Source organism: Mustelus asterias, unplaced genomic scaffold, assembly GCF_964213995.1.
Source record: "Mustelus asterias unplaced genomic scaffold, sMusAst1.hap1.1 HAP1_SCAFFOLD_266, whole genome shotgun sequence".
NCBI classification, from domain to species: Eukaryota; Metazoa; Chordata; class Chondrichthyes; order Carcharhiniformes; family Triakidae; genus Mustelus; species Mustelus asterias.
The window spans coordinates 432,303-447,800 of record NW_027590232.1 but is presented as its reverse complement, the minus strand read 5'-3'; the positions used below and the strand labels follow the sequence as shown (position 1 = coordinate 447,800).

The 15,498-nt window shown below is 46.8% G+C and overlaps 1 protein-coding gene across 1 annotated transcript in view; it reads left to right on the top strand.

Moving 5' to 3' along the window:
• Positions 1–15,498, top strand: part of LOC144486016 (uncharacterized) — a 209,859-nt gene that overhangs the window by 165,015 nt on the left and 29,346 nt on the right. Inside the window, exon 11 of the mRNA XM_078204125.1 lies at positions 14,533–14,671. Within this exon, the coding sequence (XP_078060251.1) occupies positions 14,533–14,671 (139 nt within the window). The remainder of the gene's footprint in view (positions 1–14,532; positions 14,672–15,498) is intronic.

Below are 15,498 nucleotides of genomic sequence, written 5' to 3'. Positions count from 1 at the left end.
AAACAGTCTCACATGGGCATCCTTCACTTGATAAAAGGGGCCTTAGTATTTTATGGCCTTGTCAGAGAAGTTAACTGAATCTCTGTTTTAATTAGAAACTGTGAAGGCCGCTTCATTAAAACTCACTCGTGCATCAGTTGTTTCTGATAAGTTGTCTGGTGAGGCAATTAAGTGCCCTTTATGGCCTTGTGATTCCAACAGTTGAGTGCTTTAAAGGAATGTATTTAACTCCTATTTAGTATCATAGGGCACTCTGTAACTGTTCACAAGTTAAACAACCTTTGTTTAACTTCTAAAAATGTATAGAAGATATATTTATAAGTGTGGACTAATTAAAGGTATTGCATGTACCTTTAAAACTACAAAGTATTTAAAACACCTAATTACATAAGAACATAAGAACTAGGAGCAGGAGTAGGCCATCTGGCCCCTCGAGTGTCCTCCGCCATTCAATAAGATCATGGCTGATCTTTTTGTGGACTCAGCTCCACTTACCCGCCCGCTCACCTTTACTGTTTTTCTGTAATTCCTTTACTGTTCAAAAAATTATTTATAGAATCATAGAAACCCTACAGTACAGAAAAAGGCCATTCGGCCCATCGAGTCTGCAGCGAACCATAATCCCACACAGGACCTACCCCCATATCCCTACATATTTACCCACTAATCCCTCTGGCCTATGCATCCCAGGACACTTAGGGCAATTTTTAGCATGGCCAATCAACCTAACCCGCACATCTTTGGACTGTGGGAGGAACCCGGAGCACCCGGAGGAAACCCACGCAGACACAAGGGGAATGTGCAAACTCCACACAGACAGTGACCCAAGCCGGGAATAGAACTCAGGTCCCTGGACCTGTGAAGCAGCAGTGCTAACCACTGTGCTACCCTGCCGCCCATCCTTGCTTTAAAAACATCCTTGCCTTATCCTTCCCTATCCTTGCCTTAAAAACATTCAATGAGGTAGCCTCAACTGCTTCACTGGGCAGGGAATTCCACAGATTCACAACCCTTTGTGTGAAGGAGTTCCTCCTCAACTCAGTCCTAAATCTGCTCCCCCTTATTTTGAAGCTATGCCCCTAGTTCTAGTTTCACCCACCAGTGGAAACAACTTCCCTGCTTCTATCTTATCTATTCCCTTCATAATCTTATATGTTTCTATAAGGTCTCCCCTCATTCTTCTGAATTCCAGTGAGTATAGCCCCAGTCTACAAAGAACAAAGAAAATTACAGCACAGGAAATGGCCCTTCAGCCCTCCAAGCCTGCACCAACCATGCTGCCAGACTTAACTAAAACCCCCTACCCCCTATTCCCATCCTATTCATGTATTTGTCTCTCTATTCCATTCTATTCATGTATTTGTCCAGATGCCCCTTAAAAGTCACTACTGTATCCGCTTCCACTACCTCCCCCTGCAATGAGTTCCAGGCACCCACCACCCTCTGTGTAAAAAATATGCCTCGTACATCTCCTTTCAACCCTGTCCTTTGCACCTTAAATCTGTGCTCCCTAGTAATTGACTCTTCCACCCTGGGAAAAAGCTTCTGACTATCCACTCTGTCCAAGCCTCTCATAATCTTGTAGACTTCTATCAGTCACCCCTCAACCTCCGTCGTTCCATTGAGAACAAACCAAGTTTCTCCAACCTCTCCTCATAGCTAATGCCCTCCATACCAGACAACATCCTGGTATATCTTTTCTGCACCCTCTCCAAAGCCTCCACATCCTTCTGGTAGTGTGGCGACCAGAATTGAACACTATATTCTAAGTGCGGCCTAACTAAGGTTCTATAAAGCTGCAACATGACTTGCCAATTTTTAAACTCAATGCCCTGGCCAATGAAGGCAAGCATGCCGTATGCCTTCTTGACTAACTTCTCCACCTGCATTGCCACTGTCAGTGACCTGTGTACCTGTACATCCAGATCTCTTTGCCTATCAATACTCTTAAGGGTTCTGCCATTTACTATATATTTCCTATCTGTATTAGGCCTTCCAAAATGCATTGCCTCACATTTGTCCGGATTAAACTCCATCTGCCATCTCTCCGCTCAAGTCTCCAACCGATCTATATCCTGTTGTATCCTCTGATGGTCCTCATCGCTATTCGCAAATCCACCAATCCTTGTGTCGTCCACAAACTTACGAATCAAACCAGTTACATTTTCCTCCAAATCATTTGTATATATTACAAACAGCAAAGGTCTCAGTACTGATCCCTGAGCAACGACACTTGTCATAGCCCTCCATTCAGAAATGCACCCTTTCCACTTCTACCCTCTGTCTTCTTTGACCAAGCCAGTTTTGTATCCATCTTGCCAGCTCACCTCTGATCCCATGCGATTTCACCTTCTGCACCAGTCTGCCATGAGGGACTTTGTCAAAGGCCTTCCTGAAGTCCATGTAGACAACATCCATTGCCCTACCCTCATCAATCATCTTTGTCACTCATCTACTCCCTTTTCCCCAGGGTGGAAGAGTCAATTACTAGGGGGCATAGGTTTAAGGTGTGAGGGGCAAGGTTTAAAGGAGATGTACAAGGCAGATCTTTTACACAGGGAGTAGTGGGTGCCTAGAACTCATTGCCGGGGAGGTAGTGGAAGCGGATACGGCAGTGACTTTTAAGGGGCGTCTTGACAAGTACATGAATAGATGGGTTTAGAGGGATATGGTCCCCGGAAGGGTTTTAGTTCAGTCAGGCAGCATGGTCGGTGAAGGCTTGGAGGGCCGAAGGGCCTTCCTGTGCTGTAATTTTCTTTGTTCTTTGTACTCAGTCTCTCTTCATAAGCCAACCCTCTCAACTCCGGAATCAACCTAGTGAATCTCCTCTGCATCCCCTCCAGTGCTAGTATAGCCTTTCTCAAGTAAGGAGACCAAAACTGTACACAGTACTCCAGGTGTGGCCTCACCAGCACCTTAGAAAAACCTACAAAAGGTTCAGGGAACTAGGTACTGTTAGAAATCTAGATGAGTATACGACTAGTAGGAAGGAACTTAAGAGGGAAATTAGAAGAGCAAGAAGGGGTCATGAGAAGGCCTTGGCAGACAGGATAAAGGAAAACCCCAAGGCATTCTACAAGTATGTTAGGAGCAAGAAGATAAGATGGGAAAGATTTATGAACATCTGGAGAGGAATAGTGTGATCAGAAATAGCCAGCATGGCTTTGTCCGAGGCAGATCATGCCTTACGAGCCTAATTGAATTTTTTAAAGATGTAACTAGACACATAGATGAGGGAAGAGCAGTAGATGTAGTTTATATGGATTTCAGCAAGACGTTTGATAAGGTGCCCCATGCAAGGCTTATGCAGAAAGTGAATGGGCATGGGATACAAGGGGACATTGCCTTGTGGATTCAGAACTGTCTTGCCCACAGAAGGCAAAGAGTGGTTGTAGATGGGTCTTTTTCAGCATGGAGGTCAGTCACCAGTGGAGTGCACCAGGGATCTGTTCTGGGACCCTTGCTCTTTGTGATTTTTATAAGTGACCTGGATGAGGAAGTGGAAGGATGGGTTGGCAAGTTTGCTGATGACACGAAGGTTGGTGGGGTTGTGAATAGTGTAGAGGGATGTCAGCAGTTGCAACGAGACATAGATAAGATGCAAGACTGAGCGGAGAAGTGGCAGATGGACTTCAACCCAGATAAGTGTGTGGTGGTTCATTTTGGCAGGTCGAATAGGGTGAAAGAATATAATATTAAGGGTAAGACACTTGGCAGTGTGGAAGATCAGAAGGATCTTGGGGTCCGGGTTCATAGGACGCTCAAAGCAGCGTCGCAGGTAGAGGCTGTGGTTAAGAAGGCGTATGGAATACTGGTCTTCATCAATAGAGGAATTGTGTTTAGAAATCGGGAGATAATGCTGCAGCTGTATAGGACCCTGGTCAGACCCCACCTGGAGTACTGTGCCCAGTTCTGGTCGCCTCATCACAGAAAGGATGTGGAAGCAATAGGAAGGGTGCAGAGGAGATTTACAAGGATATTGCCTGGATTAGGTGGCATGCCTTATGAGGATAGGTTGAGAGAGCTAGATCTTTTCTCCTTGGAGAAGCGAAGGATGACAGGTGACTTGATAGAGGTGTATAAGATGTTGAGAGGTATTGATAGAGTGGATTCTCAGAGGCCTTTACCCAGGGCTGATATGGTTGCCACAAGAGATCACAGGTTTAAGGTGCTGGTGAATAGGTACAAAGGAGATGTTAGGGGTAAGTTTTTCACTCAGAGGGTGGTGGGTGCGTGGAATCGGCTGCCGGTAGTGGTGGTGGAGGCGAATTCGATGGGGTTTTTTAAGAGACGTTTGGATAGGTTCATGGACGTTCGTAACATAGAGGGTTATAGGTAAGCCTAGTAGGTAGGGACATGTTCGGCGCAACTTGTGGGCCGAAGGGCCTGTTTGTGCTGTATCTTTTCTATGTTCTGTGTTATACAGCTGCAACATAACCTCACTGTTTTTAAACTCCATCCCTCGAGCAAGAACAAAGAACAAAGAACAAAGAACAATACAGCACAGGAACAGGCCCTTCGGCCCTCCAAGCCCGCGCCGCTCCCTGGTCCAAACTAGACCATTCTTTTGTATCCCTCCATCCCCACTCCGTTCATATGGCTGTCTAGATAAGTCTTAAACGTTCCCAGTGTGTCCGCCTCCACCACCTTGCCTGGCAGCGCATTCCAGGCCCCCACCACCCTCTGTGTAAAATATGTCTGTCTGATATCTGTGTTAAACCTCCCCCCCTTCACCTTGAACCTATGACCCCTCGTGAACGTCACCACCGACCTGGGGAAAAGCTTCCCACCGTTCACCCTATCTATGCCTTTCATAATTTTATACACCTCTATTAAGTCTCCCCTCATCCTCCGTCTTTCCAGGGAGAACAACCCCAGTTTACCCAATCTCTCCTCGTAACTAAGCCCCTCCATACCAGGCAACATCCTGGTAAACCTCCTCTGTACTCTCTCCAAAGCCTCCACGTCCTTCTGGTAGTGTGGCGACCAGAACTGGACGCAGTATTCCAGATGCGGCCAAACCAACGTTCTATACATCTGCAACATCAGACCCCAACTTTTATACTCTATGCCCCGTCCTATAAAGGCAAGCATGCCATATGCCTTCTTCACCACCTTCTCCACCTGTGTGACGTCACTTTCAAGGATCTGTGCAATGAAGGACAAAGTTCCATTTGCCTTCTTAGTTAGCTGCTGCACCTGCAAACCAACTCCTTGTGATTTTTGCACAAGGACACCCAGGTCCCTCTGCACAGCAGCATGCTGCAATTTGTTATCATTTAAATAATAGTTCATTTTGCTGTTATTCCTACCAAAATGGATGACCTCACATTTACCAACATTGTACTCCATCTGCCAGACCCTCGCCCACTCACTTAGACTATCTCTATCCCTTTGCAGACTTTCAGCGCCCTCTGCACACTTTGCTCTGCCACTCATCTTAGTGTCATCTGCGAATTTTGACAGACCACACTTGGTCCCCAATTCCAAATCATCTATGTAAGTCGTAAACAATTGCGGTCCCAACACTGATCCCTGAGGCACACCACTAGTCACTGATCGCCAACCAGAAAAACACTCATTGAGCCTCACTCTTTGCTTTCTGTTAGTTAACCAATTCTCTATCCATGCTAATACATTACACGTAACACCGTGCACCTTTATCTTGTGCAGCAGTCTTTGGTACGGCACCTTGTCAAATGCCTTCTGGAAATTCAGATACACCACATCCGCAAGTTCCCCATTGTCCACTGCACATGTAATGTTCTCAAGGAATTCCACCAAATTAGTCAAACATGACCTTCCCTTCATGAACCCATGCTACGTCTTACCAATGGGACAATTTATATCCAGATGTCTCGCTATTTCTTCCTTGATGAAAGATTCAAGCATTTTCCCTGCTACAGAAGTTAAGCTAACTGGCCTATAGTTACCCGCCTTTTGTCAACCTCCTTTTTTAAACAGTGGCGCCACATTTGCTGTTTTAAAATCTGTGGGGACCACTCCAGAGTCCAGCAAATTTTGGTAAATTACCACTCGTGCATTTGGTATTTCCTTGCCATCTCTTTTAATACACTGGGATGCATTCCAGCAGGGCCAGGAGACTTGTTAGTAATTACAATTACGAACAAACTTGCTCCCCATTGATTTAAAGTGAATCTACATCTAAGTTGATTAAACAAAAACCCTCACACTGCCTGGCAATCGCCCTTTATTTTATATCATTCTACACTGATCATCAAATTCAATATCCTGATCCCCTTCTTCCCCCCACATCCCTTGATCTCTTTAGCCCCAAGAGCTATATCTAGTTTCTTCTTCAAATCAGACAACGGTTTGGCCTCAACTACATTCTGTGGGAGTGAATTCCATACATTCACCACCCTCTGGGTGAAGAAATTTCTCCTCAACTCAGTTCTAAAAGGTTTCCCCCTTATCCTAAAATTATGACCCCTAGTTCTGGACTCCCCCACCATCAGGAACATTCTTTCTGAATCTACCCTGTCTGACCCTGTTAGAGTTTTATAAGTTTCTATGGGATCCCCTCACTCTTCTAAACACCAGTGCATAGAATCCTAACAGGCTTTGTCTCTCCTCATATGACAGACCTGCCATCCCAGGAATCATCCTGGTAAACCTTCGCTGCATTCCATAAATTATAGGAGCAGAATGAGGCCATTGAGCCCATCGAGCCTGTTCCGCCATTCAATCATAGCTGATATCTTTCTCAATCTCATTCTCCCGCCTTTTGCCTGTAACTTTTGATCCCCTTACCAATCAAGGACCTATGTATCTCAGCCTTCAATACACTCAATGAACTGGCCTCCATAGCCTTCTGTGGCAAAGAATTCCACACATTCACCACCGTCTGGCTGAAGAAATTCCTCCTCATCTCGGTTCTAAAGGGTTGTTCCTTTACTCTGAAGCTGTGCCCTTGGATCCTAGTATCTCCTACTAGTGGAAACATCTTCCCCACGTCCATTCTATCCAGGCCTTTCAGTATCCTGTAAGTTTTAATGAGATCCCCCCTCATCCTTCTGAACTCCATCGAGTACAGTTCCAGAGTTCTCAAGCATCAAGCTTTTCATTCCTGGGATCATTCTCGTGAAACTACCCTGGATTCTCTCCAAGGCCAGCACATCCTTCCTTAGGTGCGGGTCTCAAAATTGCTCACATAATTCCAAATGTGGTCTGACCGGAGCCTTATAAAACTTCAAGCCCCTGCTTTTGTGTTCTCGTCCTCTTAAAATGAATGTTAACATTGCATTTGCCTTCCTAACTACAAACTCAACCTGCAAGTTAGCATCAAGAGAACCCTGAGTTCCCTCTATAGCCAGGACATCCTTCCTCAGATAAGGAGACCAAAATTACGCACAATATTCCAGGTGTGGCCTCACCAATGTCCTATACAATTGCAGTAAAACATCTCTATTCCTACACTATACTTTTATGTTTCTCCCCATGGCCAGAGAGGAATCTGGAGTGGGAGGGGGAGGATCCAGTTATTGTGGTTTTTTTGGGAACCAAGGATACTTGGAGATTGGTTCTGTATGGAGGCATTTGTGCTCTGAAACGCTAGAAAGGTTGTTATCTGTTGATTGTTACCTGAACAACATGCCAATCTGGCACAGAGTGTGACAGATTTGTGCCTCAGGGTGGTGTGGGCATCAAGTGCCCAGGGGTAGGGAGCTGCACCTTTAGCATGGCTGGGGGCTACAGTCCTGCCAAAACCTACAACTGATGCATTAGTCTTTAAAAAAACAAGACACTGGGTGAGGCAGTGGAGGGAGGTGAGAGATTGGAGGGAGACGATGGATTAGAACATAGAACATAGAACATTACAGCGCAGTACAGGCCCTTCGGCCCTCGATGTTGCGCCGACCAGTGGAACCAATCTAAAGCCCCTCTAATCTACACTATTCCAATATCATCCATATGTTTATCCAATAACCATTTGAATGCTCTTAATGTTGATGAGTCCACTACTGCTGCAGGCAGGGCATTCCACGCCCTTACTACTCTCTGAGTAAAGAACCTACCTCGAATATCTGTCCTATATCTCTCACCCCTCAATTTAAAGCTATGTCCCCTCGTGTTAGCCATCACCATCCGAGGAAAAAGGCTCTCAATTTCCACCCTATCTAATCCTCTGATCATCTTGTATGCCTCTATTAAGTCACCTCTTAACCTTCTTCTCTCTAACGAAAACAACCTCAAGCCCCTCAGCCTTTCCTCATACGATTTTCCCACCATACCAGGCAACATCCTGGTAAATCTCCTCTGCACCCTTTCCAACACTTCCACATCTTTCCTATAATACGGCGACCAGAACTGTACACAATGCTCCAAATGCGGCCGCACCAGAGTTTTGTACAGTTGCAGCATGACCTCCTGGCTCCGAAACTCAATCCCTCTACCAATAAAAGCTAACACTCCGTATGCCTTCTTAACAACCTGGGTGCCAACTTTCAGGGATCTATGCACATGGACACCGAGATCTCTCTGTTCATCCACACCACCAAGTATCTTACCATTAGCCCAGTACTCTGTATTCCTGTTACTCCTTCCAAAGTGAATCACTTCACACTTTTCCGCATTAAACTCCATTTGCCACCTCTCAGCCCAGCTCTGCAGCTTACCTATGTCCCTCTGTAACCTGCCACTTCCCTCTGCACTGTCCACAACTCCACCGACTTTAGTGTCATCCGCAAATTTGCTAATCCATCCTTCCACGCCCTCATCCAGGTCATTAATAAAAATGACAAACAGCAGTGGCCCAAAACAGATCCTTGCGGTACACCACTAGTAACTGAACTCCAGGATGAATATTTCCCATCAACCACCACCCTCTGTTTTCTTACAGCAAGCCAATTCCTGATCCAAACCACTAAATCACCCTCAATCATTGGATTGGAAGGAGGCAAGTGAGTAGAGTGAGGCGAGGGGGTGGAGGGAGGTGAGTGGGTGGAGGAGGGCATGGGGATGGAGGGAGGTGAGTGGGGCAGCACAATAGCATAGTGGTTAGCACTGCTGCTTTACAGTGCCAGGGTCCCAGGTTCAATTCCGGCCTCGTGTCACTGTGCAGAGTCTGCACCTTCTCCCCGCTTTTGTGTGGGTTTTCTTCATTTTCCTCCCACAGATGCACGGGTTCACTGGATTGGCCATGCTAAGTTGACCCCTAGTGTCAGGGGATTAACAGGGTAAATATGTGGGGTTATGGGAATAGGGCCTGGGTGGGATTGTGGTCAGTGCAGACTAGGTGGGTCAAATGGCCTCCTTCTGCACTGTAGGGATTCTATGATTCTACGATTCTATGGGTGGAGAAAGGTGAGGGATTGGAGGGAAGCGAGAGATTGGAGGAAGGTGAGGGAGTGGAGGAAGGGAAAATGCAGGATGTAGAGATTTGAGTAAAGGCGGGGTAAAGTGGGAGGGGCTGGGTTCAAGTGGCAGAGTGGGAGGGGCAGAGTGGGCGGGGCTGGGTTCAAGTGGCAGAGTGGGAGGGGCAGAGTGTGAGGAGCAGAGTGTGAGGGCAGAGTGTGAGGGGCCAAGTGTGAGGGGCAGAGTGTGAGGGGCAGAGTGTGAGGGGCAGAGTGTGAGGGGCAGAGTGTGAGGGGCAGAGTGGGAGAGGCAGAGTGGGAGAGGCTGGGTTCAAGGGCCAGAGTTCAAGAGGCAGAATTGAAGGGCAGAGTGGGAGGGGCAGAGTTGGGCACCGGAATTTTACCACCCCACCTGCCATGGAATCGAAGAGGACAATGGAAATGTCCGTTGACGTCGGGCAGGATTTTCCAGTCTCAGATTAAGCGAAGCCATAAAGTTACCCGCTGAGAGTTCAAAACTAAAACTGTCTCCGTGAATAATAATGAAAAGATCATTAGAAACCTCAATGTCGATTGTTCAAAAGATTCACAATAAGAAAATAATAATGGCACCAATTGAGAGAAATGGCTCTGATCTCCACAGGGAGAGTTCATTGGCTTGAGATGGGGCATCCGCCCCCCTCAGAGGGCTGAGCGCTCATTTCATTGGTCGGCAGCTCTCTAATCCCAGCAGCACCTGAAGCTGTGGGGCACAGAGCTGGAATTCTAAGTTGACCCCACACTGAATCCTGGGAGTCCAGGAGTAGGTAATGTGTCTCAGGGCTGGAAGAAGAACTGAAACCTGAGGGGTGGGCACAGGTGGTGGGGATGTTGCATGGTGGCAGAGTGGTTAGCACTGCTGCCTCACAGCGCCAGGGACCCGGGTTCAATTCCAGCCTCGGGTCACTGTATGTGTGGAGTTTGTACATTCTCCCCAGTGATCCATCTTCTTCCCATGGTCCAAAAATGTGCGAATTAGATGGATTGGCCATGCTAAATTGCCCCTTAGTGTCACGGAGACTAGCAGGGTAAATACATGGGGTTATGGGGTTCGGGCCTGGGTGGGATGGTTGTCAATGCAGGCATGATGGACCGAATGGCCTCCTTCTGCACTGTAGGGATTCTATGATGTTGGAGGAGAAGCTGGTGGAGAGAACACCAACTGGGGACGGACCCTGTGAGGGTGTCACCTGATGTTGAAATAAGGTCCCCCACTTTTCTCACCCGAGGGCTGAACAAGCTGTCTCACCCCCTCCCCACTTCCCTCTTCCCCCCATGCATGACCTTGAACTCCACCCACCAGCCTGAACATTGCCACTGGCTGGGAAATGGTCCTTAAGTAATCATTGATTGGCCACTTAGGGAACTGAATAGGAGTGAGGGTGGGTGGAATGGCCTCGACTTTGCTTATCCCACTGTAAAATTGAGGAGAGATGGGGTGGACGACAGCCCAGTGGGAAGGACATTTGCGGAATTCTACAGGCAGTCACTCATCTCCTGGAAAGCCACCAACGGGGCAACATCCAATTCTGCCCCATGGTTCCATCGTGGCCAAGGTCAGGATATAAATATTCCAGAATACATCTGGAAAAGAAAGGTAGGATGGGAAAAGAGGAGTCAGAGTCTGAATAGGAATGGATAATGCAAGGGGATTAGTGTCAGTGTGTGCACAGCTGATTCATGTGTCTAGTGTGTGGCTGAATAGCGTGGAGATGTTTCCCATTTTTGTGTGCTACTTTGATTCTCATTCTCAGCCCAGACCATTGGCTAGTAGCAATGTGAAAGAGCGGGAGTCAAATGTATAAATCTCTCTGTGTCAGTACACAGCCTCTTCATTGGCAGATCCTCAGCTGTGTCTCCTCATGGTGACATATGGAAACAGCCCCAGGTTAAATCTTCAGAGGAACCCGAAGGAGCCTCAGGCCCCAGGACACGAGGTCACCGGCATATGGACACATCCTGATACTCATGAGCCAACCTCCCAGCTTTGGGTGGTTAGCTCCACTGCCTTGAGCATACTGTGGGAGAGTTGTAGGCTAAGGGAGTAAAACCGTGCCAACAAAACTCAGTAACAGTTTTAACAACACCAGGTTAAAGTCCAACAGGTTTATTTGGTAGCAAAAGCCACCAGCTTTCGGAGCGCTGCTGTTTCATCAGATGGAGTGGAAATCTGCTCTCAAACAGGGTTACTGTGTTTACCCCAGTCCAACGCCGGCATCTCCACATCAACAAAACTCAGTGGCAGACAGATATCTGAATGTATCATCCTTCCAGCAATGGCTGCAAGCAAGCTAATGCCACACACAGTTCATGGCATTCCGTTGGGCATAACCAGGATATTCAGGCAGCCCAGGCTTTTCAAAAATGTTGCCCAGTCTTGTGGGCTTTCCAGTTTTGCTGCAGAAGGCGGACATAACATTGGGACAGCGGCGATGAGTGATAAGGCCAACTCGATTGGCAGAGTGAATGGGTTCTTGTTGCAGGGCAATATCAGGGATCGTTTCTTTTATATTTTAATTTATGTGTCCGTTCATATTTTATTTAGTTTCAGTGTAATACATGCAGGGTACATAGAGCAAGCCCAGAGAGCCAGGCCTCACCAGAGGGAAGAAAAGGGTTAACACAGACAGCTGGAGGTCTGCTCCGCTGACAGATAATGATTAATATATGTTACCTACTCCTTACAATTGTAATGCGCAGAAGATCTTTCTGAGTTATCACGACAGTGGGAGAACCGGCATTGAGACAGCCAGGCTCCATACTGTCTAGGGAGATCATAGTCTTCTGGTAAACACGATCACCGAGCAGAGTGGGGGAGCAATTAACACATCATTGTAGATCGGTTGGGCAAACACAACACTTTGACATTATAATCGGGTAAACAGGAAGTGTCCAGAGAGATGATTAGCAGGGATGAACTGAACAATGTATTTGCATGATGAGATTAAATTATATGGAGAGCGTACAATGTACTTTTCTGTTACCAGGATGTTGCCCTGGTATGGAGGACATTAGCTATGAGGAGAGGTTGGAGAAACTTGGTTTGTTCTCACTGGAACGATGGAGGTTGAGGGGCAAACTGATAGAGGTCTACAAAATTATGAGGGGCATGGACAGAGTAGATAGTCAGAAGCTTTTTCCCAGGGTGAAAGAGTCATTTACTTGGGGGTATAGGTTTAAGCTGCGAGGGGCAAGGTTTAAAGGAGATGTATGAAGCAAGTTGTTTACACAGAGGGTGGTGGGTGCCTGGAAGTCACTGCCAGGGGAGGCAGTGGAAGCAGATACGATAGTGACTTTTAAGGGGCGTCTTGACAAATACATGTATCCAACTTGAGGAATTAGTACGATAATATAAAAATTTGCAACTCGGAAAAGTATAATAGCCTGTATGAATCTACAATGAGCAGAGGGAACTCGCAGCCGCCTGGGATTTCAGGCCCGAATTCATCTCTCCCTCATGCATGTGGAATAAAAACTTTTCTTGAAGTTCGACATGGTCTCCAAGGCTCCACTTGTTTTATTTCCCGGCTCAGGTCACTGTCTGTGTGGAGTTTGCACATTCTCCTCGTGTCTGCGTGGGTTTCCTCCGGGTGCTCCGGTTTCCTCCCACAGTCCAAAGATGTGCGGGTTAGGTTGATTGGCCAGGTTAAAAAAAATTGCCCCTTAGAATCCTAAGATGCGTAGGTTAGAGGGATTAGCGGGTAAAATATGTGGGGGTAGGGCCTGGGTGGGATTGTGGTCGGTGCAGACTCGATGGGCCGAATGGCCTCCTTCTGCACTGTAGGGTTTCTATGATTTCTATGATACAGTGCTATGGGCTGTCTCTGGTTGTGGGAGAGACCATCGTGCCCCAATGGTCAACCAGCACCTACCTCAGGTTAGGCAGTCACTGACTAGCAAGGCACAGTCTACCTGTTTCAATGGGCACTTAGAGCTTAGTCTCTGCTCAACAAATGGATGGAATTCCATTGCGCCAGGAAAAAAAAACAATTGAAAAAAAAAATGCCAACTCTTCGATAGGCAATGCAAACGTCAGGATCACAGGACTGATAGACAATTTGTAGCTTGCTAATCATTGCCCATAATGCAAACATGATGGACATGGAAATTGATAGGCTGAACATTGAGGTATCTTCCCTAGGAGAGACCCGGCTCAGCCAGAGTGGATCATGGAAAGGAAAACATGGGCGGAACGGTGGCACAATGGTTAGCACTGCTGCCTCACAGCTCCAGGGACCTGGGTTCGATTCCCGGCTTGGGTGAATGTCTGTTTGAAGCTTGCACATTCTCCCTGTGTCTGCTTGGGTTTCCTCCAGATGCTCCGGTTTCCTCCCACAGTCCAAATATGTCCGGGTTAGGTTGATTGGCCATGCTAAATTGTCCTGCAGTGTCTCTGGATGTGTAGGTTCAAGGGATTGGCGGGGTAAATGTGTGGAGTTGTGAGGATAGATTCTGGGTGGGATTGCAGTGGGTGCAGACTCGATGGGCCGAAAGGCCTCCTTCTGCTCTGCAGGGTTTCTATGATTCCTAGGATTACACCTTCATCTGGCAGGGGAAGGGTTCAGAGAGAATATGTGAGCAAGGTGTAGGCTCCAATACAAGGAACTCAATAATAGATTCTCCCACAAATAGTTCAGAACGTGTTCTTGACATTCACCCTTTAACTCAAACATGAGGTCCTCCTGCCTCAGATGTTATGATCAAGGAGAGAGAAATGAGAATAGGCAGAGACTACTTCAGTTTTGCTGCTTTGTACAATTAACACGTTCTTTCAGAACAAACCATGTCACAAGTAGAGAACATTGTCACCAGCTGGATCTGATCATCACCAGATGTAACTGAGCATCATCTTATTACACACAGTGACGACAGTGTTGACTCTGCTCCAGGTCACTCCCTGGAAACGTTTTCAACCTGGGTGTGAAATTCAGTGGCGATTTCCAGGCTGAAAGAATAAATATTTTAAAATACAAAGTCTGATGTTTCACTGAGCTGGGAATTGCAGTGAAAACTGGTTTCAAAAAGGAGCAAAGTTTCCAGCTGACATTTCAAGGATTTGATATCAGAGAAATGGCTGAAATGGAGGATTTTAAATGTCTCCATGGAGACGAGCCAGTGTGTAACATTTCCGAAATTTTTTGTTAACAATAAACATCTTGCTGTTATTTAGCTGCAGTCTCCAAATCCTTCGACCCGTGTGTAAAACACAGAGTTCTGAACCAGCCATGGAGGAGCACAAACTGTGTGGGGAATCTGTGTTCTGATTCGGTTCAATGTGATCAGAGTCTTGTTCTTGGATGGTACAGATTCAAAAGGTAAGATCCAGGGGAAATCTCTGTTAAACCCGTCAATGAAACAGCAAAGAGACTGGGATCATCATTCAGAGCAAAGGGAATACTGGGAAAGGGAAGATGCGCATTCTACAGAGTGAAGCATGGGGAATATTGGGAGAGAGACACTGAGGTGTGACACAGGAAAGAACAAGGTATTGGAGCTGTTTGCAGGCTCCAAATCGGACAAATCTCCAGCTCCAGATGAATTGTGTCCCAAGCTGCTGTGGAAGGCGAGGAAGTAGATTGCAGGGGCTCAGACGACAGATAATGTGGTTCTGCTGTTTCAGAAGGGTTGTAGACATAAGACATCATAAACGACAGACCAGTGAGTTTCACATCAGTGGTAGGTAATCCATTGGAGGAAATTCTGAAGGACAGCATCTATTTCCACTTGGAGAGGTTAGGTCAGCATGGCTTTATCGGAGGGAGGTCATGCCTAACAAATTTCATTGATTTTTTTTAGGAGGTGACCAGTTTTGTGGAGTCAGAGTCATAGAAGTTTACAGCATGGAAACAGGCCCTTTGGCCCAACTTAACCATGCTGCCCTTTTTATAGAAATCATAGAAATCATAGAAACCCTACAGTGCAGAAGGAGGCCATTCGGCCCATCGAGTCTGCACCGACCACAATCCCACCCAGGCCCTATCCCCACATATTTACTTGCTAATCCCTCTAACCTACGCATCTCAGGACTCTAAGGGGCAATTTTGAACCTGGCCAATCAACCTAACCCGCACATCTTTGGACTGTGGGAGGAAACCGGAGCACCCAGAGGAAACCCACGCAGACACGAGGAGAATGTGCAAAC